The following is a 25,798-nucleotide window of genomic DNA, read 5'->3' on the forward strand; positions in this document are numbered from 1 at the left end:
GCAGTTAGAATCCCGCACCGCAGGTCCTTCCAAAAAACGGAAACGTGTTTGTGTAGGGCCGAAGAAGAGCGGTATTTTTTGAATTCCTTCAGTACATAGCACTCTACCAGGTTGTTCTTTCTCTTTATCACCCTTTTCTGCCGGTCGCTCCCTCCATTCCATTCATTCGAAAGCTTTTCCCCAAATCAGACTGATGCGATTTTTGACCCAGTGACCGCGAAAATTATGTTGCGCTCTTTGCGACACGATGGATGTTGGCCTGGCAATAGGTATATAGTCGAAGTTACTGCACTGGGCCAAAATTAAGGCAAGATGAGACAACTTGTTTCTTACTTTTCTTTTTCTCTTATGGTGTTTTTGCTTGGTCCCAAAACTGAGTCAGGTTCTAACTCCAACCACTGTCAGTTTATACATTTTGGCAGCAGTTGGAGTTAGAACCTGACTCAGTTTCGCTTCAAGCAAAAACGACATTAGTAACGTGCACTACCGGATTATTGTTGACATTCGGTCACTTAGATTACTGCCGTTCTATGCATAAATGTCCCATGTATATAGGGAATCCCATTGAATATGGGACAGATATGCTTATAACGGCAGATTAGCACTAGACAGCCAGCTCTGTCCCCACTTTCGAGCCAATTTCGAACCGTCTCGTGATTGAATGAAATTGACATCGACAGGCGTTCGGTTTGGAAATTGAAGGTTCTGAAGGGTTGCTTGAAAGTGTTATCAGAAGTGTTAGATATCGTGATTTGATTTACATCAACGATTGTTGACTGTACCGATTTTGTTACTTTTGAAAAGATTTAACTTTCTTTACATAACGTTCATCTGTAATTATACTACGTAACACGGTTTGTTTAACTTTTTCGACAGGATATTGACAACGACTTCAACGTTATTCTCTGATTTTTATGATTTCTATTTAGATCACATATATCAGGTGATGAAAAATAAGCGTTCGTTTCCAAAAACACTTTCAAAAACACATCTAAAATATTCGATTCCTCTATAAAGCCTAATCTAATCTAATTGGAGTATTCACGCCAATTCTTTTAATTTTTTTATCCAAACAAGTGAGGTGCAGTACAATATTAACATATTGGCAACAGTGCTGTGTTACTTTCAACAGGGTTTATCAAAATAATAGGAGTTTTTTTGCTTAGAAAAAGAAACCAGCTGGCGGGTCGTGTCCTAGGATTAGCAGTGCAGTTGGTTTCGTGTATGTAGATTAGGGTGGCAGTTATTTTTGAGATGCTGGAATTGTGTCCATCGCCAGTCAAAATATGAATCAAGGTATGAAAACCATATCTGGGCAAAATTTGAGCGAAATTGGACCATGCTATCACATGCCCCAAAGCGATTAATGTTTTGATAAACCGGTAGGTCTGGCCACCCTGCTTGCTAGACAACGAGGATATTTTGCAAGGTTTTAAACGAATGGGTCTCGGATTCTTAAAAATAATTAATAATATTGTATTATAAAATGCCCAGATTTCGAATTCTTCTTAAAAAAAATGTTTTTATTTTCTATCATTCGTTTAATTTTTTTTTAAATCTTTCATAGTGTACTCGAACTTTACCAAATTAAAAAAAATAGATAGCATTAAAAAAAATTAAAAAAAAAAATAAAACTTCAGTCATGTTGAGGCACGTCTTAATATGGTCCAATATCGTCCAAATGTTTTTTGATACCTTGATTCGTTTTCTGGCCGGTGATGGACGAAATTCCAACATAGCCACCCCAACGTAGACTCTGTAAATATACAGGGTTTTTGTTTAATGATTAAGAACCTCTCGAGGGATCATATGTGCAGATTTCAGTAGGGTATCCTTGATAAAGTTTCAGTATAAGAAAACCTCCTGCTTTTAGCGTCAACGCCAAAAATAATGAAATAATCCACCTAGAAGTGAGATCTGTAATCTATTACTTCAAAAACTACATATTCAAGTTCGGTATCTTCGACAAAATTTTAGAAAAAATCGTGTCTTTTATTCTTTCAAATGAAATGGATATTTTTGTGAAAAAGCTCAAAAACATGTTTTTAGAATTATTTTCTTCGAATTTCTACTGATTTGAAATGTTTTGTTAAGCGTTTCGATATATTATTGCATAAAAACATATTCTTGATTCTACCGAAAAAAATTTTTTTTTTTCACTAAAGGACAATTTGCAATAATTTCCCAACATATCCTACGACAAAATCAACTCCAATAGAATCGGTTATGTGTAGACTTTTTTGGTGGCATCCAATGGGGAAAATGATGAGTGAAGCGAAAGCAGTTATGTAAAAAAATAATTCCCCCGGAGGCGAGTGTCAAACGCGCAACCTTCGAGATTCCGGCCCAATGCGCTAACCCTTATGCTATTCTTGGGATATGATGATATCCCAGAAAAAAAACATATGATTATCGCACTAGCTACGGTGATCGTACCCTGCCTGCAAAGCGAGATCGCATAAGTTTTAAATATTGACACTTACGTCAAAAAACCAAATAAATGAATTGTTAGTTGGTTAAGTGTAAGTAGTTGTGTTCTGGGAATGAGACTGTAAAAACGGCTTCATAGGATGATCTGTACTTAGATATCGATCGAGATATTCGCCTCTTGGTTAGGTTGGGACTTTGGGACGGAAATATTTCTCAAGGATAATTTTTTTTCCAGAGTTGTCCTACTGGAGTTGTAGAACTGGGTTCTCGGAAGGGTGGTTCCCTGTAAGAATCACTCACCACAATTGCAGACGAGTGGGAAAATGTCACCCACAAAGCCACTGCTTAAGGCCAATTGCAGTGGGCCGTGATACTGATTAAAATATTGATTATATTCGCGTGTGTTCTTGAATGATCACACGGACCGTGAACCTGATACTTAATTTTCATTATACGGTTCAGATATTAGAACCAGGGCCGTCGAGAGCCGCGCCGGGCCCCGGGGTTTGAAGTACTGACGGGACCTACCATATATGACTTCTTATTTCAATACCGTTTAGAGAAACTATACGGATTCAACCGTTTCAATTAAACTATTTTTTATGAAAATTGTTTATTTGACACGATTCAATGCGTTAGCTTAACAGAGTCGTCAGTATTTTAAACATGAAATAGATGGAAAAAAAATTAATGAAGGAATATTTATGGCTAGCTATTAGAATGACTAGCGTCCGACTTGCCATTGCAATTAGAAACCTTTTTTGCGGCGTTGCCATACAGTCCAGATCGCCATCGTTCATGCTCCCTTGACGCACGTTAATGCTACCATCGTTAATGCTGCCCAGAATCAGAGCTTAGAAAAATTGGCATCCCTTCGTGAGCTTGAAAAAGAAACAAAAGTCAATTCATGCCCGCCGCGATGAATCGAATGTTTGGTTTGTTTCCCTCGTCCTTCGCTTTTTAGGTACAACGCATTCATATTCACATATGTTCGGTTTCAGGAGTAAACTGAATCTTGTTTCTATGCTAGCTCTGAGAGGGATTATCACGCAAAAGTGCACCAGATATAGATTACGCAGTTCAGTTATGTTCGAAAATGTAAAAGAACTTCTGCCTTCAAACTGTCCACATAGTAACAAATGAATGGTTGGTGAAAGAATTTATATTTCCTCTGCACTCAACCATTCGATTCTGCATAAAATTTTGAGTCAGTTTGGAAGTGAATGAATGAGGGAATCGTTGAAACTGAATATTGGTTTCAGCAAATTAATCAGAAATAGGCAACTGAATGTGAAATTTCGCACCACTGATGCTGCCTTGTTTCTTGTTGTTGGTACATGTTGTTGATTTTGAGGTACTGGATGCAGCTATTGCAGTTGTCACTATGACCTGAACGAATTTTCTTAATCGGTTTCTGAACATGGTAAAATCGGTTTTGGAATCAGTTGTTACATTTGCGCTGACATTCACTTAAAATTCGTTGGTTGAGCAACATTATCGATAACCCTAAGAATATGGGTATTTCCGGAACGGGCTTGACAAGCACATGATGTAAATGGATATTTGGTACCTTTTTGAAATCCAGGATGGAGACTTCCGATTGAACAATAATCTCGATAACCCTAACAATTTGGGAATTTTTGAACATCTTATGATCCAAGAGCCTAACGACCTGTTCAGGATATCATCCAAACAATATGTGGAATCGTTGGACTGTATGGCTTAAAGTTCGTGTATAATTTTTTTCTATTAGGGCGATAGCTTGGATCTATTTCGAACAATATATGTATAAACTATGAGGGTATTTTAAAGCGGGTTTGACGAGTAGATGAGCGATGCCCTTTTGAAGGCCAATATAGCGTCTTCTGGTTGAGAAGTTTTCTATAATCATATCATTCGCATCACAAAACACTATACCTATAGGGTAAGGTGGGGCAAATCCGACCGTTGGGTAAACCCGACCCCCCTCTGTTACCAAAAATCAGAAGCACTACGCGAACTAATATCAATGTTGTCGTGTAGAGCATCGAAAATAATCATAATGGTGGTATGACAGCATTTCATCAGTCTACATTGAGATGCTCAAACGACAAAAGGTGTGTTTTTAGAGCTTTTGATTTGACTTTTGTGCATCATTGACTACAGGATATTTCTGATTGTTAAAGTGATTACATAATAAATGTAAGTGGATTTAAATTCTTTGATTAAAGTCCTACAAAGTGCATAGAAGAACTTAGTTCAACCTTTCTCATATTTTTTTTTAATTGCATCGTAATGCAAAATGACGCGGTGGGGCAAATTCGACCACTAAATAGTGGGGTAAATCCGACCGCTTTTTTGCTAAGAAAATTTTTATTGTTCAGATTGGAATATATTTTTATTGTTATTATTTATTATTTTTGTGCAAAATGGTTCATAATTACAAACGAAAGACACAAAAACATGATGATTATAGTATTCGTCGAGCAATTGCTCCGATGCAAATGGGAATATCATTACGTGCTACTGCTCGTGATTTTAGCATTTCAAGATTGATATTGAGCTCTATTTTCTTCATGTTATAATTCAATAACACAACATTCATTGATTTATCATTGAAAAAGCATAAAATTTGAGTAATATCTGCACTAAATCAACCAAGAACGTAGGGGGTCGGGTTTACCCCACCATTTTTGAACACAGCAAAAATGAACATTTTTGTAAAAATCTTGTATATCATGATATTCCGAAGATCCAAATAAAATGTTATATACAGAAAGTTGCCCAGGAGTCTAACCTTCAATTTGGTATATAAAACGACTTGATCCGATGTAAAATAAGCTTTTTACAGCCAAAACCATTTACTAGGTCGGATTTGCCCCACCTTACCCTATCTATTATATGATTATCTTATTTCGAAAACGTCAATATTTTAGGTTATAATGATGTCTTAACTGGAATTCGCCACCTTGGTTTTCAAAATGGCTTCATACATTGATTTTCGTCATCTTCTCGTCAACCCATTCCGAAAATATCCAACTTTTATTAGTAACAGTTAGCTAAGAATATGATAAATTGTATGCCACTTCATACTGCACACTTTGAAAAACACTTGCGATAAATGAAACCAGAATGGTTCAATTGCACTGTTAAATGAATCTAATCGGGTTACGTTGACGTACTTCATAAAACCATTAAAACGATTGGAACGTAGTTGATTGTAATATATTTGCAGTGTCAACAGAAACAATAAACTTCAACAATTAAATTAAAATAAATTTAATTCAGTTAAAAATGCGGGCCCCTAAAACAGACCCGGGCCCCAGGGTAGTTGCCCCCCCTGACCCCCCCTCTCGTCGGGCCTGATTAGAACATAGTGAGTTCTCCCATATCACTGAAGTTCCCGGTCATGTCGTCATGGAACGTGTTGTCTACTGGATACGTAGTCTACTAGTGCGGATATTAGGGACTGCCGGACGTAACCGATTCACGATTGCGCTAACTCGGGCGTTTGTAGGTTTACTCTTGAGACCGCGTTTGTAAATTTATAAGTGCTAAAACGTTCACTTAGTGACAGGAGTGTTTGCTGTTTGCGAGATCGCGGGGGAAAGTGTGCGTGGATGATCGCGAAGAGATCGAGCGTTTGTATGTTAACGTGTTTGTTGTGTGTGCTAGCGTGTAGCTTCGCGTGCAAGAATTCGATTTTATTACCGTGTGATCATTCGCATATTTGCGTGGGTTGTTTAATGATCGCGCGAAGACCGCGAATCTGTTACTTAATTTTTGGTGTTTGGTTGAGATGCTAGTGGAGAATGATTTTCCCCCATATCACCATAGTTCCCAGTCATAGCGCCCTGGAACGTCTAGTGAATATGAGCGTCATTATTACGATTGGTCCAACTGGTGGCAGGACCCATGCTACTACGGCCGAGGGTAAGGAACCTTCGGATGTGACCGCTTCATGATCGTTCGAACACATTTACTTGAGGTCCGCGCTGAAGACCGCCAGACCCTCTATGTTTCTTAGTTCTAAAAACGTTCACTTAATCACCGTGGTGTAGTTGTGCGCGGACGAAGCTCAAGCGTTTGTATGTTAACGTGTTTGTCGCTTCTGTTAGCGTGTATGTAACTTAGAGTTTATAAAAGGGTGACCATTCGCATATTTTCGCGTGTTCTTGAATGAGTCTAGGCTGCTAGGATCGAGGGTAGAGTCTACCGGACGTGACCGATTCATGACCACGCGAACGGTGCACGCTTAGAAAAACTGAAAATTACATATAACATAAACAATATTACGACATATTTGTCAATTTTATAATACAATTTTATATGTTCTGACATGTAAAAAAAATTGTGTTTCTTTTGATGTAAAACTCGGCTGAAGAAACTAGAAAATTGTGAGCGACACATATTTTACTTGTTCTTTTATGTTACATCTTGCGATGTAAATATTTTTAAGTGTGTGGGTTAATGCTTCAGACCGCGTTTGTAAATTTATAAGTGCTAAAACGATCACCGGCATCTTTTGGCGAGATCGCGGGCGTAAGTATGTGTGGATTATTACAATTGCATGTTCGCGTGTGTGACCAGGTTTGTGTTATCGCGAAACCCACGAGCGTTTGTACGTTTGGAATGAGAGATTATGAGTGTATATGAGAGAATATGCAATTGATTGTGTTAGTGAGTGGTAATATGAATCTAATTTTAGATATAGTAAAAAAAGGAAAATAACATGCCGAATAGAGAGTGAGTAGAAGTGTATAATGTGTCCGATATTTTGTTCGTATACATAAGAAATGAAAAAGCAAACTAATAGAAGTACAACAAAAGCAGACTAGTGAAGTAGACGAAAAGAACACATGTAACAGGCGATCAAACTACTTGAACTCGTCTCAATACTAGTAAATTAAGTTTAACTATTAGCAACAATTGCATTTTATTAGGATTTTGTCAAACCGGGAATGAATGATTCATTGTACGTTTATTTTGCCACTCTGATCTTCCCGAATGAATCGAATCGAATGCTCGAATCGAACATCGGAAAATGTGACCAACGAATCCTAGGAAGGAAAAAATTGCACGCGATGCAAAAAATTACTCATTATTCCATCATATACGCCAGTTCTGCATTCAATTCCCGACCCAGCAGTCACAAATATTCAGGCAAACACATACACAGATAGAAATACGACTAGCATATAACAATTGTACACTACTACTAAAATTACAGTTATTACCACACTAACACTAGTAGGCTTCTACTTATACAGTTCTTTAATGGTTGATCGTTAGTTTGGGTTGGGACAGAACATGAAAAAACACAAAACATTAAAAAAGCCCATAAGCCCTCTCGGTCTCCTCGATGTACCACTATCGAGGCGTAATGCAATCGTCTGTCGGAGGTTCTTCAAAACTGACTGTTTACAATACCGCCAAACCCGTCAACGCTCTCCCTTAGCCCATTCTACTGCATTCTAAAATTCCTCGACCTTGCAGAAAAAAAAATGGAAATGGTTTTGAATCAGAGTATACGGTAAATTTATACGACTTGTAATTCGTTAAATAGATTTTTCGTTCTGAGCGCTTTTGTGAGATTATCAAATCTGACTCGGGAATTGATTTTGCATTTCTGAATTATTAAATCCTCTCTCACATCTTGAATTGGTTCCCTAGCTTGGGTCCAAGAATTCGAACCTTGGCCCGTGGGTCTTGACCACTGATTTATCGAGGACCTTCCTACTCTGAGCATAAATACCGTAACAGATTCTTAATTCTGAAATTTCAGCTTCTACTCTTATAATTTATGTGGCATATGAATCAAATTGAGGACTCGCTTCCGAAAACTACAGAGAAAATTTTTTATCATTTGAAATTGGTTATCACTATTTTGATGTCACAGGTGGTAATGGTAGGCAACTGTCAGATTCAGCGAAAACCTTGACAAAATTAGTTCGAACTATTTAGCAATTGTAGACAAGAAAGTAGTATCATTGTATGCCAGATATTTTCAAACGTAACATTTTTTGCTCAAACGTGTCAGATTAAAACTAAAAATACTTGGCATCCCTAATACAACGCTGAACGACATAGGTCGCTTTTCATTAGGGCAATTTTTACCTCCATCGCCATCTCAATAAAAAGACGAGTTTTTGAATATATTAAAACATCGATTCCACAAATGCTCTTAATTGAGATAAGCACTAAAGAAGTAGCTCGGAACAAACTTCAAACAACAGAGTATCGAATATGACCGAACTATCCAAAAATATAATAAAAAAAAGGTTTTCTTACTGGTAAATAAATTTTAGAAGATCTGACGACGCTGCCCGATCCGAACCGGTCAATGGTGGACGTGCTACTCCATCGATGCCCATATCAGCCGTTCGCAATTCGCAACAACCCCGCACCGCACAGCCTCTTCCAAAACAGCAAACGTGTTTGGGTAGGTAGTGTCTCGAACTGCCATTAGGGGAACTGGTGGTAACCCCGACACTGTGGGTAAGCCCACGACTTTTCCCAGATATCAAACTTTAAACCATACAATAATGACAGGGTATTATTAGTACAATTATTTTGAGCATTTCGAGGCACATCGATGCTATATAGGTTCATCAAACGTCAACAAAATAAACAAAACATGCGAAAGCAAAGTTGATGCGCATTTGGATGTTATTTTTTGTTGATTAATTTTAAGGTTGTAAAAGTACAAAAGCTTTAAAACCACCAGTGTTTTTTATCTCGCATTCAAATCTACTCTCCATTTCATTATTTGTGTGTGTTGAAGATAAATTTGATTATTTCAATACTGTTAATTGAGCATTGAACAAAAATGTGCACGATTGGGGTAAGACCGACAGTTTTTGGATGGGGTAAGACCGACACGGTGTTTAGATGGTTGGGTTCATTTTTGATTCGATGCAAATGACTGGGAATGTTTGTTGGGTTCAATTATACCATAATTGCGTCATGTTAATAATTGAAATGCACGGAAACTCTGTTTTTCGCATTTATTTCTTGTCAGTATTGTCCCAAGCCGATCAATAGAATTATAAATGAATTATTACGTGATTCATAGTTATATTTGTAAAACGAAAGGAAAAAGAACAATCTAATAAAAGATTCTGAAATGATATTGAACCACAATTTTCCGTTTGTTGATTGTTGGTAAACAAAGTTCCGAAATATCAAAGCATAAATCGGATGGCTTACTACGAAGCGCACGCTACTGCTAAGTGAATGAATCTTAGTAACACTATGCTTGCGGAGCTGATCTTACACTGTAGAATAGCTTCACAAGTGCTAACAAAGCACGAAAAGTTTGAGAAAATCCATACCATTATATGAACCAAGCATTAAACATTATTTATTCATAACACCACGCATTCGAATGCTCTTCCTCTTGCTACGCGATGAAACTCCAGAAAGCAAGCATTTGAATCACATATATTCATATACACATAATTACACCATATCATACATACAGAACACATTTTTAATGAAAAAAATTAGACAAAAATAAAGTTAAAAAGGGTGTTACTCTTTCCCCTTCGGGGTGTCGGTCTTACCCGCGTCGGTTTTTAAAATGTCATTTTTCTCTATTTTATGGTAACCAATAATTTTCAATGAATCCAATTTTTTGAAACGCTGAAAAAATTATATCTTGTTAAGAACCATCTAAACAAGAATTATAAACAGAATATGCGATTTTAGGAGTTTTGTGGAATTTTAGAAAAATTATTGCGCTTAAGGTGTCGGACTTGCCCCCGGTTCCCCTATTGCATTATTCCGGGTTGTGCTTTCTGTTTATCTCTTTTCCTACTAGTGGCGGCTAACTCATTCATACAAAGGCTTTGCTCTCCTCCAGACCAAACTGATGCGACTTCGTCGCGGTGCGGGGCGTTCGAAACAATTTTAGTTTTCGCTTAAGCTAAAATTTTGGTTTTAGATATTGACATCGTAATGGGATGGGTTGTTAAATTCCTTAACTACGGCAGTTATTTTAGGACCAACAAGTTCAATAAATTGTCCCAAAATCTGATATGATACCTCATAATTCAAAATGATATAGAAGAGATCTGGATAACAATACGAGCTACAAATACCGAGGTTGATTCTGAAACTTCAGATGCTGGATGTTTGGACTGAATTTATGTGGCATATAAATGAAACGGAGGTCTCGCTTCCGCAAATAACCGGCAGAATTTTTAACATTTGAAATTAGTATCACCATTATGCCTTCAGAGACGCGAATGGAAGGCACCTGTTTTCCGAATTCAGCGAGTATCTCGACAAAGTTCATTCTAGCTATTTAGGAGAATACAGTTAGTATCATGTTACTAAGAAAGTAGTATTATTGTAAGATATCATATGCCAGATTTTTTCAAACCATACTTTCAGTGCAAGATTGAAACTAAAAATCCTTGGCATCCCTAATACAACGCTGGATGGCATAGGTTGCATTTTATCTGGGCAACTATTAGCCCATCGCCACCTCAAGATGAAGAGGAGTTTTTGAATGGTTTAAAACATCGATCTTACATATGCTCTTATTACGAACCACTAAAGAAATAGTTCGGAACAAAATCAAACAAAGGAATATCGAATATGACCGAACTATCCAAAAAAAACGTAACTACAAAATTACGTAGTTAATACGTAAATAAAAAAGATGCCCTAACGTCGCTGTCCAAACCGAACCGGTCAATGGCGGTCGTACTACTCTAGCGATGCACATATCAGCCAGCTTCAGTCGATCGCAATACTAACAAAAGAAACCCCATGCACCGCACAGCCTCGTCCAAAACGGCAAACGTGTTTGTATATGGGGTTTTCGATTGATTGACACCGGTGTAGTGGAGTGCACTGAAACGGCACCGTTTTTTGCACTTTCTAGCAGAAGTGCAGAAAACTGGGTTTGTTCCATTGACACTTCTGCTAGAAAGTGCAAAACCAGTGCAATCCACTACACCGGTGTCAATCAATCGAAAATCCCAATAGAGTCTCGAACGGCAATTTTTGCGTTCTTCCATTACACAGCACTCTGGCGGGTTGTTCCTTTTCTTTATCCCTCTTTCCTGCTAGGGGCGCGGGCGGTTACTCATTCATACAGAGACGAAGCTCTCCTCCAGGGCAGACTGAAGTGATTTTGTCGCAGCGTCCGGGAAAAATTTGTTGCGCTAGTTTGAGCAGCATGTGTGATGGCCGTATCGGGGGTGAGCTTCGCAGTAGTTGCGCCATGTCGACGCTTTTACAAAATAACCTTACGTTTTTGATGTTATACTAAAAACAATAGATATTGTTTCTACTAGTTTTGCTTTTAGAAAAAAAACTACTGAAATTAATAATAAACATCTGGGTTCCCAATTACCTAATCCCCCTTGAACACTGTATTTTTGTATTGCATACGTGAATTAATATGGATATTGGATATTCATTCAATATGAAAAATTCATTCGTTACCTGTTGTACTCGATGTTGATAGTTGTTAGGAGTTGGATTGGGAAAATAAAGTCCAGCCAATTTAGGATTGGTACGCTTTCAATAAACAGTACCTGTTTAGTTAGAATAAAACGGTACTGTTATGTATTTATTGCAGTTGAAAGGGAAAATTCGAGTGGAATTAAAATTGCATTATGGGTTTTGTTATTTTAATTCCAAATGGAATGAAAATTTGAACTGTAAGCTTGAAACCGTGCCATCAACTTTTGCATATCCTTCTGGTCAACCACTTTAGCTTCACTTGTACAGTATTTAGCCATAGAAACATTTAACAGCCTTTCCATTTTCGACTCTTTTTCAGTTTCGTTTTGATTATTCTTCAATTGAGGGAATTTTAGGAGCTACTGATTAGGACTCATACGTTAAATACGTATTAAAACTATTTCCAGTATTACACTGAAACCTCCATTTACGAACTTTTTTTTTAAGTAATACTCGATTTACGTAACTCTTTTCAACGAACTAAATTCGAAATAACAAACTCTTTTTTATGAATCAAGTTCGTAAAAAAAGTTTGAGTGCGTAAAGCACAATATTAAGTTGTATACAATTTAACATATTCTTAGGTAACTGTTACTAATAAAAATTGGGTATTTATTGTCATCTCAACGCGGTCTCAAACGCAAACCTACAAACGTCCGTGTTCGCGCGATCATGAATCGGTCACGTCCGGAAGTTATTTCCCTCTGTTCTAGCAACTTAGGACCATACATTCAGTTGGACCAATTAAAAAAATGAAGCTCATATCCACTAGACAACACGTTCCATGGCGACATGACCGGGAACTCTAGTGATGTGGAAGATCTTACTTTCTTCTAACTTCTAAACCGTACACCGAAAATTAAGTATCAGATTCACGGTTCGCGCGCGATCCTCCAAGAACACACGCGAATATAGGAAAGGCACACGGTTATAAAATCGAATTTATACACGCGAAGTTACATACACGTTAGCACACGCAACATACAAACGTACACGCGATTGAACACGTTAACATACAAATGCTCTCGAGCCCTTCGCGATGATAAACGCGATCGCAAAATCTCTACGCCCGCACATATCTGAACCGTACAATGAATATCACATTCAGAATTACGGCCCGCTGCAATTAGCCTTAAACAATGTTTTAGTGGGTGACGTTGTCTGTTTCGTCTGCAATTGTAGTGTGTGATTCTAACGGTGAACCCTTCCGAGAACATAACTGAAGCTGTAGCAGTCTCGAAACTCTCAACTCACGAAAAAAAAGATTTTTTAACATTTCAGTTTCACAAAATTGGTACCACCAAATACACCATTTTATTGAACCGAATAATTTGATATATCGAACAGTTCTTGAGCTATTCTCATTTTTTTTTGTTTTAAAAAAGACCTACCTTAGGTTGAGGGGTTTGACGGTATTACAAACATCATCAAGCATATTGCGTGCATCAGTGCTAAAGAACCTGTGACAGACAATTGTTTTAAGATGGTTATTGCATTACGCCTCGATAGTAATGCATCGAGGAGACCGTGAGAGTTTATGGGCCTTTGTTATGCGTGACGTTCTTTTTTTCATACTCCGCACTTGCTCAAACAAACGACCACTGGTCTGTGCGTACTGGCGTGGCCGATTCGCGGGTCAATGTGAATTGATTTTTGCTGTGAGCTGTGTTTGCAAACATTATTATACATTGCTTAATGGCGGGATTGTTGGACACGGCTCGCAGTGGAGGTTATTATGTGTCGATTTATCGACTTCGTCATCGTGCTAATTATTTTAAAAAAAATGTAAAAGTAGAAGCCTATTAGTATTAATTAATTATTGTGCTCATTTGAAAGTTTACATTTAAGTTTGTTATGAATACATACCAAATTTGTTACTGACACTTTCTGCATGTATCAGGCAACTAGCAGTTGGGAAATTGGATTCTGAGATGATTATGACTTTCATTGGTTTTGATAAAAATACTTTGAAAAAAATCAGTTTGGACAACGAAAAGTTGTATTCAAAAAACTTTTTCCTTGAAAGTACCCAACTTGAATTTTTGACGATAGTTAGGGAACATAATTACCTATCTTGGAACAAAATTTCATCCAAATCAAAGATGGGTTTTTGTAAATCTACTTTAAATTTTCAAAATCGATTTTTTTCAGTCTAGGGGTCGATGAAGAATCTTTCAATATTTTTATTCAAAAATTTGACTAATTTTGTAAAAACCACTCTTACGATATTTTTGTGTAGAATTTGTCATTTTTAGATTATAGTAATTTGAAAAAAATGGTAAAAAAGTTTGACCCTTTTCAAAAGACAGCCAACATCATTTTTGGAAAAACAAAGTATGCAAAGTGGCTTTTTGTGACAAAGTCTTCATGTACAGAAAGTTTCATTAAAATCTGAGAGAGTGCTGTCAACCTTTGTTCGAGTTGGCGCGAAATTCGTCTATAACCTCAACGAGCAGATGACGGATATCGATGTCTGAATCCATTTGGAAATCTAAGATGGTGACGTCCGCTCTAGATAAATCCTTTACATCCTCAACAATGAGTATTTCCGAAATGGGGTTGAGAAGTAGATGATATTTGAAGCTATTTTTAAATCCAAGATTGTGTCCTTCGGTTAAAATAAATTCAGTTTAACTTCAACAATATGGATATTTTCGGAATATAGTTGAGGAGTAGATGACGGAAATCGATGCATGAAACCATTTCGAAATCCAAGTCGGCGACTTCAGCTTTGGAAAACATCTCTATAACCACAAAAATAGGAGTATTTTCAGTACAAAGTTGGCGAATAGATGACGGAAATCGATGTCTGAGCAACTGTTAAATTAAAGATGGCGACTTTTGGTTTAGATTAAATCACTATAACCTCAACAATATGGGCATTTTTGGAATGGGATAATTAATAGAGTAGATATCGATATAGCGATAAGTGATGATAAGGTTATAGAAAATTTTGCTCAACTGGCTTTTTTGGTCTTCAAAATGACGTCACTCATCAATTTCCGTCATCTACTTGTCAAGACTATTTCAAAAATACAGAATTTCGCTCAACTGGAAGTCGTTATCTTGGATTTAAAGATGGCGCCAAAAATTCAAAAATTTATCATCTAATCGTCAGGGCTGTCCCAAAAACACCCATATTGTTAGGGTTATCGAAAGTATTGCTCAACCAGCAAATTTTAATAAGAATGTGAGGTGAACTGTTTTTATGAACCAAATCCCAAATAACGAATTTATTTTTGTGAGCTAAATCTCAAATAACGAACACTTTTTTACGAACTAATTCAGTATACGAAACCCCGGTTTGGTTAGTAAATAGTGGTTCCAGTGTAGTAGAAGTCACACTATACAACCACATAATTCTTTCAAAATGATGCAGATTTTATGTTGATATAGAACTTCCATTGACCATAGACCAAACCCAGAATAAGTAATGATTCTTACGATGACTAGACTTTCGAAATAACCTAAGGGTATAACCAAGAAAATTTATGTGTATAATTCAACCGCCGCCAGTTTCATAATAACAAACTTTACTGTGGTCCATGATATCGAGAACGGCCTTCGAGAGCGGTGCTTCCGACTGTTATCTACCGAAGAGATAGAAAATATAAAAAAAATCATATCGCAAATCATGCACAATTTTTTTTTTCGTTGGACCGCCAATTCTTGAACCATTGCCGTCGGCCGGGTCCGTCGCTGTATAAACAGTTGGCCGAACACCATCAGACGCAATAAAAGGCACATAAATAATGAATTAATAATAAACTTTTTCCTCAACATAGTCCGAGCAGCAGCAGCAGTAGTGATGATCGCCGGTGAAGGGCAAAAGTGGTGCTAGAGAAGTGTGAACATGAAGACTTGAACGCGGCTGGAACATGTGCGAATTAGTTTCACAGTGAGGAAGCTTGCATAACATTGCGCGCGAAAATTGCTTCCCGGCGCGACGTGAACAAAGCAGTGCCAAAAATATCGCGAATTTAATGGACTGAGGTTTAGCTAGGAATAAACATGAAGTACAAATTTAACAATGAAAGCAACCTGCTGGTTGTGCTAGTTGGTTGCGTTTTAGTGGCCATAGTTAGTGGCGATATCGGTGCCGGCAGTGTTCCGGCTGCACTGACGCTGAAGGAACAGTCTTGCTGTCAGGATGGAGACGTGTTATCTCTGGCGCTTCACGGTTGCTTCAACCAATCGGCAAACGCCACCTACAAGGTGGTGCTGAACTGTACACAGCATTATTTTATCTATCAGGATCTGGAGGTGGAGGTGCACGTGGACTCACGGGGTGCGTTGGTGGACGGCAACTACGATGTCGATTGGGCGGAGTAAGTTCAAGTTGCATTTGATATTTAGTTATTGGGATTATATTTCCCTTCTCGAAACCAATATCAACCATAATCACAGTGTGTGCTCTAATAGCTACGTTATTATCCTTGGTCTTTCCGGAAACAGCTACTGCTCGGCCACCCTGCTGGATGGGGATGATACGCAGCCGGCGTTCATGGTGTGCTTCAACAACGACGGGTACGCATCGAGCCTGTCGTTCTACTTCAGCAAAGGAATTATGATGCTAATCTCGGTGTTCTTCCTGGCCGTTACGCTGTACATCTATTTCCTCATCCCGGACCTGCGGGAGACCCAGGACAAGGTTACATCGATTGCCGTCATCTGTCTAATGATGTTTATGCTGTTGTTGAGTGTGGTGCAGCTGCGGACCTCCATTACCTACAGCTCTCTATGCACGGTGATAGGTGAGTTATGTTATTGCAATGAGGGGGATAGAGAACCGATCGAAAACACGGTGCAGCAAACGGTTGTGATGTGCTCGTTCGTTATGTATGCATTACACGCTACCCAATGTTACGATCTTATCAAATTACGCGACTGTCGGCACAAATGGGACTTGGAAACGGCGAGCGCTTGCATGGTTGCGATGCGGTTTGGGATAATAGAAAACATGAGCAGTGGCTTGTAACTTCATCGTCGGTTTAATGTATTGCGCGATAAAAGGTGTAATATTTTGGGTGTGATTTAATGTTGATGCTTAGAAACAGATAATAGCACTTGTGTTTCGCTACTAGGTTTTACCACTTTAGTTGGCAGTTTCGCAGGTCCAGTACTTACTACAAGCTAAGCAGACCTATCGTGACTGAAAGAAATTCATGAAATTCATGTCATAAAATATGGCATAATCGATAAGTTTATAACGAGCTCAGTGTAGGCATAGGTTGATTTAAAAAAAGTGACCTATAAAAATAAATTACCTGTTCACAAAAAATGTTTTGTAGAATCAGGTACCTTTAATATTAAAATACGAGCATAAAACACCAATTAAACTATACATTTTGCTTGTCAAACTTAAGCTCGGTATTTGGTGTCGTCCTTCTTCATGACATGTTTTAGACAAATATTTGATTGTTTATGTTTTTCGATCTATTTGATTCGCAAACATGTTTCGCAGCATTATGTATCAAATTGAACATTCGATTTGTTTTTGCATTCGAGTACTTGTTGTATTAAAAGAAAGGCACGCCAAACTGTTTCGTCAGTAAAAGAGCCGCTTTTCTCGCAATCGCGGATTTTTTTCAAGAGCCTATTTCTACACCAATAAAAACTAGTAATACATAATCGGTTTTGTTTTTATAATCTGACAAGTTGGGCAGCCCCAATCGTGCACACCAAGTTTCTCAGCATTTTTTTAGGTTTTGTACTGAACAAATATTTTAACGGATATTTAAGCATTGTGAAAGCGTTTTTATTATTCAGCGACTGTCAAAAATTTTACCAATCATTTGCAGAGTTTTGCATTATTTTCTTTAAATGTATCATTAACTGATTGCGCAACTGTTTACCTGACTAAATTACAGTTACCACTTACAGGAAACTGGTCTGGAAAAAAGAAACAATTTGGTATTTCCGACAGGAAACGTTCATCAGTAACACTCGCATTTTTAAACAATAGTGAGAATTTTCCATATTTAAACTTGCGGGTTGAATTCTATACCAAATCTCTTCATTGGTTTTATACATTTTTGAATAATCGGTAAAACTGCTGATAAGAAAATCTGCATTCATAGGTGATCAAATTCGATTTTAAATCGCTAAACAAGTCAGCACTCCTTAACTTGTTAGCTAAAACTTACCGCAAACGTTGTTAAAATTTTGACGTCTCGATATAAAAAAGTAAAGTTTGAAAACAAAACGGTTTTATTGAATTGAATGAGACGAAATGTTAACCGCTAACTCATGGAAAGCCTAATTACTCGTTCTACATTCAATGGAATGTTTATAAATTTGTATCATTTCCATTGATTCGTTCCTAATAAACAGTATTACAAAACAAAAATAGAATGCAAAAGGGGAAATATTCGTGTGTAAGTGCAACGAAAACTCGAATCAAATACCTTAATTTTCACTCAACCTATTTAGCAAATGCATTGAACTAAGTTGATTAATTCAACGGTCTAAAGTCGATCGTGTGATTATCACAAATAGCTTGAAAACACGTTCAACACCGATATCAACGAAACATCGATATTTCTTATCCGCAGTAATTTCTTCCGCAGATGGCTGCGCATACGTTTGCTCTTTACATTTCACATTCATACAGTGCTCAGAACTAGGGTTAATGAGCTAGTAATGGACCCCGCAGTAGACGGTGCTAACAATTTCAAAGAATTTGGATAAATCCAGTTGTAGTTTTAATGTAATATTATATCAATTGATGATACCAAGTCTTTCAAACACTATAATGCAAATTTAAAGCATTTCAACTTGATTCCTTTAGTCAAATTCGATATTTCGAACTGGTATCCATATCCCTATAATGGACCTGTTTTCCTATTATGGACCCAGGGTCGAATATGTGCATTATGGACCCGGGTCCATTATACGCATATCCAACAATTAATACATTAAATTGTATTTTTCAGTTTTCTGGTAATATCAAGAGTCATTTTAGCACAGCATTATAAGATAAATATAAAATATGAAAAAAACAAAAATTTGTTATTCTTTCCTTTCATTAAATATTTCAATGGCACTCGAAACGTTTGAGTAATGAATTAAATTTTTCATTAATCTGATGCTGATTTCAAAGGCGAACATGACTTTTATATCCAGCGATGTGATTTGTATGTCGCTTATGAGTAAGGTGATGAGGTCTGCATTGTAGAAAGTCTTACACAAGTTTGCGAAAATTGTAATTGGCAGTTGTCTGAATTGATTGGTGATCGAATTAGGATAATCCATCAACAATACAGTGGAGTATAGCATTTGCAATATTAACAAATCGGCTCTAAATATGTTCAGTGTTTAAAGACAAGGAATATTTTGTCATTTAATAATATTTTAAGATACCAAATACAAATCAAAAACGACACAACTTCTTGCATCATTTTGATCAGTTCATACAATTACTTGTACATTCATGTATATCTGAAGCGTTTTGAAGAAACCTTAAGTATTTGTAGCTGACAGGGTCCATGATTTACATGATTTAATCCCCAACTATTTAATTTCTACTATTTTCCTGAAAAAGTTCGATAAAAGTATTTTGTATCTTTAGTTTTGTTTTATTTTGGGACGTAACAATAATGGACATGAAATTGGCTGGATATATGCAATATATACAAAATTTCGAACTATATTATCTTACTTTAAAAATGAAATTAATTACAGCTCGTTGATTTCAAGAAAGTTATTCGAAACAGTAATCAATGCTACATTTTATGGTATTTATTTTAGTGTTCCGTATAATCAAATTTTAGCACCACCTTTTCTTCTAAATCAATATATTTATTCTTTTACTTTTCAATAGAAGGATATTAGTGAATAAATTGCAATCATTCTGCAAACTCTGTGCACGACGAACTTGCTAAAGTATAACCCCAGAATATACTCCGCGATACTTCAGAGTAGAGCGTGATACATTAAATTGTCTGCACGCTTTTTTTTGACAGAAATTGGTTCTAGTCGCTCGAATGAATTTTTTCATGGCAGCCTTCATGTATTTGTACCTACTGTTATTAGTTTTTGTCTATTGATTGGTGTAGGTACCACAAATTTTTTTGATCCAATACTGAGCAGCTGCAAAATTTTCAATATGATGGTTTCAATCAATCTTATACTGAATCCTCAGAATGTTGATAACTCTTTTTAATTCTATTAGTTGCTATTACAAGTTTCCAGTTATATTAATGTATCAGGGGTTTATAATGCGCAAATACCTAGTTTCACTTGTTCCCATAATGGACCCCCAGAATTTCAATATAAATTTTAAATTATCTTAGTTTGTTAGATCTACATCGCAAACGACTGTGTTAGTGTTAGGTATTAACTAGTAAAAACATATCTTTTTCATACGTAGTTTATTTACATCAGAGCGAAGTATTCTTTTTATAATAGTAAAACAACTACTTACAAGCCCTGTGTCATGCTGCACTGGATTGAAATTGAGTGCAAATATCAATTTTGTATTGAATTATGGTGAAAAAACACATTCTAATTTCTATCTCAGTTTGAAAGCTGTCCTGTAACCAAGAGCATACGTTAAAAACAGTTATTAATGAGGAATAATTGACAAAAAAGCGTCAGGGGGTCCATTATACGCAAAGGGTCCATTATAGGCATACAAACCCTACATACACTTTATATAACAGGCTTGCAGAGAGAAAAACAGTAAAACTAGCAACCATGAATGTAAACTGGCATCACGGAAGCTCCCATTGGTCACTGCACAGTGACGTCATGCATTAAATGTGACAGGTGGTGGTCCTGTTGATTAAATTTTGAACTTGGAGATTATTCATATTCTCAAAATAATATATTGGGAAACATTTGAAATATATTGGGAATCATGTTTTTGGAAGTATAGATGTACTCTAGAACACCTTACAATTATTGTGGGGAAATGTATATGAAAGATCTAATAAGTGAACTATTATTAATTGTTTATCAATTACTTCTAGTGTTCTCTGAATCGGTAAGTAGTTTTGTGGTAAAATTTCTTGGGAATTGATTATTAGCACTAAGCTTATTTTAATTGAATTCAAATTTGTCCAAACTGTAACCAAAAGGACCAGCACTTGTCAAATTTGTGAGGTTAAGGCATTTCATACAATGGTCAATTGACCTTTCTACTCCCGTTAAAAAAGAAACGGTGCCGAATTATTTCGTGAGAAAAACAAAGAAAAATTGCACTGCAAAAACCGGTTGAGGCTAGGTACTTCGTGAGGCAAACAAGCCAAACTCCATTGGTTTGACTTTGCATCTGTGGTTGCAAATGAGCTGTCAGAAATCTTAATAAGCTTTGCATGGGCTTCCTCTTGTACTTTCTCTCTCAAAACCCTCATGCTCGTTTGGCTACACTTTTTGACAGTCCGTTTGGCTGCAATTTTTGACACCTCGCTAGTCTGTGTATAAAGTTTCTGTACTCAGAACCACTCGTGGAGAGTCCTAACTAACTCATTATGAGCTTTCATTGAGCTCACTGGTCTCACGAACACTAATGTGACGTGTAGTACACGTACAGGAGCGTTAGAAAAGTCTAAAGTCGTGAGCAGAATCCGGTATACTCACGTACGATAGCTGCATAGTGATAGGCGTTTTGAAAAATAAAATCGATTTTGCTACATTTCTCAATGGGAATTTTGAAAGAAAAATCGATTTCACCAAATAGATTTTAGGGACCATCCATAAATGACGTACCATTTTTTGAGTGATTTTTAACACCCCCCCCCCCCCCCCCATCGTAGCAGTTTGTCACAAACCTCTAAATACCCCCGGGTAATTACGTAGCTTGATGGTAACCCTCCCCCCTTGTCCACGTAAAAATAAAAAAACGATGTTAGATGAAACGGGTAAGATTGTCAGGTCGACCCCTATTCCCCTTTAAAAAAGCTACGTAGCATGACATGACCCCCTACCCCCCTGTCGACACACATCATCACAAAATACAAAACTCCCCTCTCTCCCATATAATGATGCGTCATTTACGGATGGTCCCTTACTGAATCCAGCAAATCGATGTTGTCAAATATTGCACCGAAAAGATCGAATGCTAAAAATCGATTTTTCAAACTGAAAAGTCGATTTTGAAAAAAATCACATCGACATCGCCCATTCCTATAGCAGTAGAATGCTTCGGATATAATTCGTTATTATAATTCAACTATTATACTACCATACTGATTTTCCAAAATAAAAAAGTGAATCATCTTCAACCATGACACGAAATCAATATCCAAAATTAGACGATAGTGGGGGAAACGACATCCACAGCATAATATCGGAAGCCGTCGCCGTTTCATTGCCAAAAATGTTATTGCAAAAGTTTCGGGAATTTTTGGGCATTATACCTACCGATGGGAGGGTGGCTCATATAATTCAATTTTTAGCTACATTGAATAAGTTTCAATTCAATACTTTCCACTATTTAACGTATTTTATTGATTACTTGATCTACACACGTAACCCATACGATAGAATCACTGTTTTATGTAATTTTATTCGAATATTGTTGTAAATTATATGACATGTAATATCATTCGAATGGAAATAAAAAATTGGGAAATGTAAAGTACATGTATCTTAGCTTTAGAACCAAAACGTTAAACAAAAATAGCAGACGCAGATCTCGTTAACATATTCAAAAAGGTAGGGACTTAGCTTTAAAAATATTCAGTTGCTAAATTAGCTACTAGTATGCATTAGGAATTCTTAACGATCCGATCGGGCAAGCGATATTTCAAAAACAAAATCCATACACAATTTCAATTTAAACTGTAATATTTACAATCAAGTAAATTTACATATAAAGAGGCACCCTAACTCTAACCGGTGGCTGCGTTCATCATGAAGCCTAGACGGATGGCGCACGCGACGAAAAACACATTGAACGTTGGCAAGCTTTTTCATTGCAGCCGGAAGATGTGGTTGCATCGCAAGGGATATACTACCGAAGTCGCTAATGTGTTATGTAGCTACACGTGTGCGCTGGTGTCGCCTTGATAGCCACAGTGCCGCCATGTCGCGCCTATGTTGTGGGAGAGAGGTTGTGTTCAGAGACGGAATAGTAATTCGGAAACGGACACTGCACCGTTACCGACGTAGAATGGATGCCATCAAATTAGAAAAGACATTATGTTGAATTAAAACGGGAAAATGGAAGTGCCGATCGCGAGGGATGGAACGCAACGGTCAGTTGGAGTAAGCGCCTTAATTACAGAATTTGAAACCTTATTTAACATGTATTTTCGATTTATCTTGGAACTCAGTTTTTGGGATGGATACATAACAACCTCTTGTGGAGACTTCTTGACACAAAAACAAGCTATTAGTTAGATTACGCGTATTGATTAATTCTGCCGCTTTTCATTCATTTCAGCGTTCCTGATGTACTTCTTCCTGATCAGCTACTTTGCCTGGCTGAACGTCGTAATGGCCAACGTGTGGAAGTTGACAGTGTGAGTAATAAAGTGTCTCCGTGCGCAATTGATTCGTAAAAAATTGATGACCCATCAAACCAGCAGAACCAGTAAAAGCCACGGTCACCGTGAATGGCTGGACCCCGAACAGGCAAAACCGCAGACTGACGTAAGATATCCATCATTCGAAGGCTGGTCGCTGCATTGGACTTGTATGCCCACTATCATGCAAAACCAGCAAATTTTTGTGTTGAGAATCACTGTTGGAATTTACAAACGGCCTGCCTATGAACCTGCTGGAACTGACGCTGGTTTGCGGGAAACAGACGTTCCATTTTCTCATCGTTTGCTCTCTTTTTTTTTTTCTGATTACGATATTTGCAGGGCACGGCAGTGGAAAATTAAGGAGCGCGCATGGTATATCCTTAATCACATCTATGCGAATACGGTGGCCCTCACGCTGACTGCAATGGTGTACGTGTATCATTCGCGGAATGCTACCTTTGGGGAGATATCCTGCTGGTTCCGAAGTATGCTGAATATGCTATTATCATATATATTGAGTCGTTTCATTTCATCGCGTTACTGTTGCTTGGGAAAGGCGAACCTACAGGGATGCAGTAGAACGGTTTCGATTATCTTTTCCGATTGGAATGAAACATCTAAATAAAAAACGAAATGTTAGTCGTTAAAATAACAGAAAAGTTGCCAAAATATCCCTCGATAATCTAATAGCATTAAGGTTTTGAATGATTTTTCGATAATCTTTTTGCGGTGGACATAATATCTCGGTTGCTCATGTGCCTTTTCAAAATTCGTTTATTTGATACGATTCGAAAGTGAGCTTAGCAGATTGAATTTGAATTTAAAAATTTCCAACCCTATCGATTCTTTCTAAATCATTTATTTAACACGGACCAGTGCGTTGGCTAAACGTAGCGTCTTCATGAAAAAGAACTAAAAAAAGGTGGAAATCTATCATAAATTCTCAGCAGTCCGGCTGCCCAGAGCAATAAACACATGAAAATGAAAACACTAGTGAAAGTTGCGTACATCGTTTCCCTTATCAAAGTGAATCCGGATTTGTACAACGTTTTACCCATCCTACTAACAAATACTCCTTCCCGAGGCAGAAGTGTACAAGGTCTCCATAACAACGTTTGTCATACTAACATTACTTTCCTTCCTCCCTGACTGTAGACGTGACCGGTGCCGTTATTGGCATTTCGAAATATAGACTTCTCGAAACGTGCATTTTGGGGATGGCTAATTACTCCCAGTCTTCGATTCTTCGTGCAATTTCGCTTTTTCTGGCTAATCACGTAGTAGCAAGTACCAATTGTACGATCATAATGCCCATGCTCATGCTCATTTACTGAAGAATGAAAGCATTACAAAAATTCAGTAAATTTTTTTAGGTGGATTTATAGTTCAGATGCAAGCGTCATAAATAGACAATCTGAAGGACATGAGTTCGATTCTTAATTTTTTAATGTTTAAATTTTTTTGCTGCCTGTAAAGCGGGAACGTTATTATGTAGAATTGTTAGTTTCAAATAAAGTAATAAGGGAGATCGTAATAATTATTTCTGTTATTTTATTTTAGCAAAGTTATATTCTAACGTTATATTCACGATGCTACTCCAATCTTAATCCCTGGATGATTCGTTCAAAATTTTTGGTTAAAATCAAATAGTGCTTCATGGCCGGAGACACTCTTGCTGGCGTATAGTGACAGATACTACCCGGTTTACTCAATTGACCTACCCTCAGTTTACGGGGCACTCTACAGCAGTTCTAGTTCCAGTTCCACAGAGATGTGGTGAACATCAGTTGAGCTTCAAAATAACGGGAATTTTTCCCGCTTCAGTCTTGTTTTAATTTTAATTTGCTCAACGTATATTATTGTACGCAAAAAAATACATTAAAATAATTCTGATACAATTCGACCCCAAGTCCTTTAGATCACATGTTTCGGATGATACCATCTGGACTATATTTCTGCTTTACCCCAACGGTATAACTGTTGACCACAACAAATACGTCAAGGTTCACTTGATTGAAGAATCAACTCGCCGGGTAGGAGGCAGCACTATTTTCATAACTTTCATGGCATCAAAAGTTCAATTTTGCAATAACTCATGAACCAGTAGAAGTTGTTCTACTTGATTGAATCTATAGAATGTAGCATACAATGTATTTTTCAGGGGCACCATGAATATGCCATGAATTGAATGAAAATGTATTATTTTCTCATAGTAGACTCCATACAAACTTAGAATCATTTGTGTTAAAACGTGCTCCAACAGATTTGGCGTAGGAGTTCGTTGAAGAATTACGAATTTTTCTAACTTGGTTCTGCGGTATTCAATTTTTTTCATACATCCTCGTGCCACCCTAATATGTATATGTGCAAAGACCGCACGAAAAAGAAACCAACAAGACACTTACAAATTATTCCAATTTTCCGATAATCTAAAA

General features: G+C 37.2%; 2 protein-coding genes across 10 annotated transcripts in view; one reads left to right on the plus strand and one right to left on the minus strand.

Annotated features, from left to right (window-relative positions):
• LOC131677072 (RNA helicase aquarius) overlaps positions 1-25,798 on the minus strand; it is a 323,960-nt gene that overhangs the window by 61,785 nt on the left and 236,377 nt on the right. The gene's annotated exons all lie outside the window — the stretch shown is intronic.
• Positions 1-25,798, plus strand: part of LOC131677076 (probable G-protein coupled receptor Mth-like 11) — a 73,847-nt gene that overhangs the window by 44,360 nt on the left and 3,689 nt on the right. For all 9 annotated transcript variants that reach the window (XM_058956646.1, XM_058956647.1, XM_058956643.1 and 6 more), the window contains exons 2-5: positions 15,675-16,217; positions 16,345-16,643; positions 23,279-23,357; positions 23,703-23,848. In XM_058956646.1, the coding sequence (XP_058812629.1) occupies positions 15,901-16,217; positions 16,345-16,643; positions 23,279-23,357; positions 23,703-23,848 (841 nt within the window). In that variant the 5' untranslated portion in view covers positions 15,675-15,900. The remainder of the gene's footprint in view (positions 1-15,674; positions 16,218-16,344; positions 16,644-23,278; positions 23,358-23,702; positions 23,849-25,798) is intronic.

This window comes from Topomyia yanbarensis, chromosome 1, assembly GCF_030247195.1.
Source record: "Topomyia yanbarensis strain Yona2022 chromosome 1, ASM3024719v1, whole genome shotgun sequence".
In the NCBI taxonomy this organism is placed as follows: domain Eukaryota; kingdom Metazoa; phylum Arthropoda; class Insecta; order Diptera; family Culicidae; genus Topomyia; species Topomyia yanbarensis.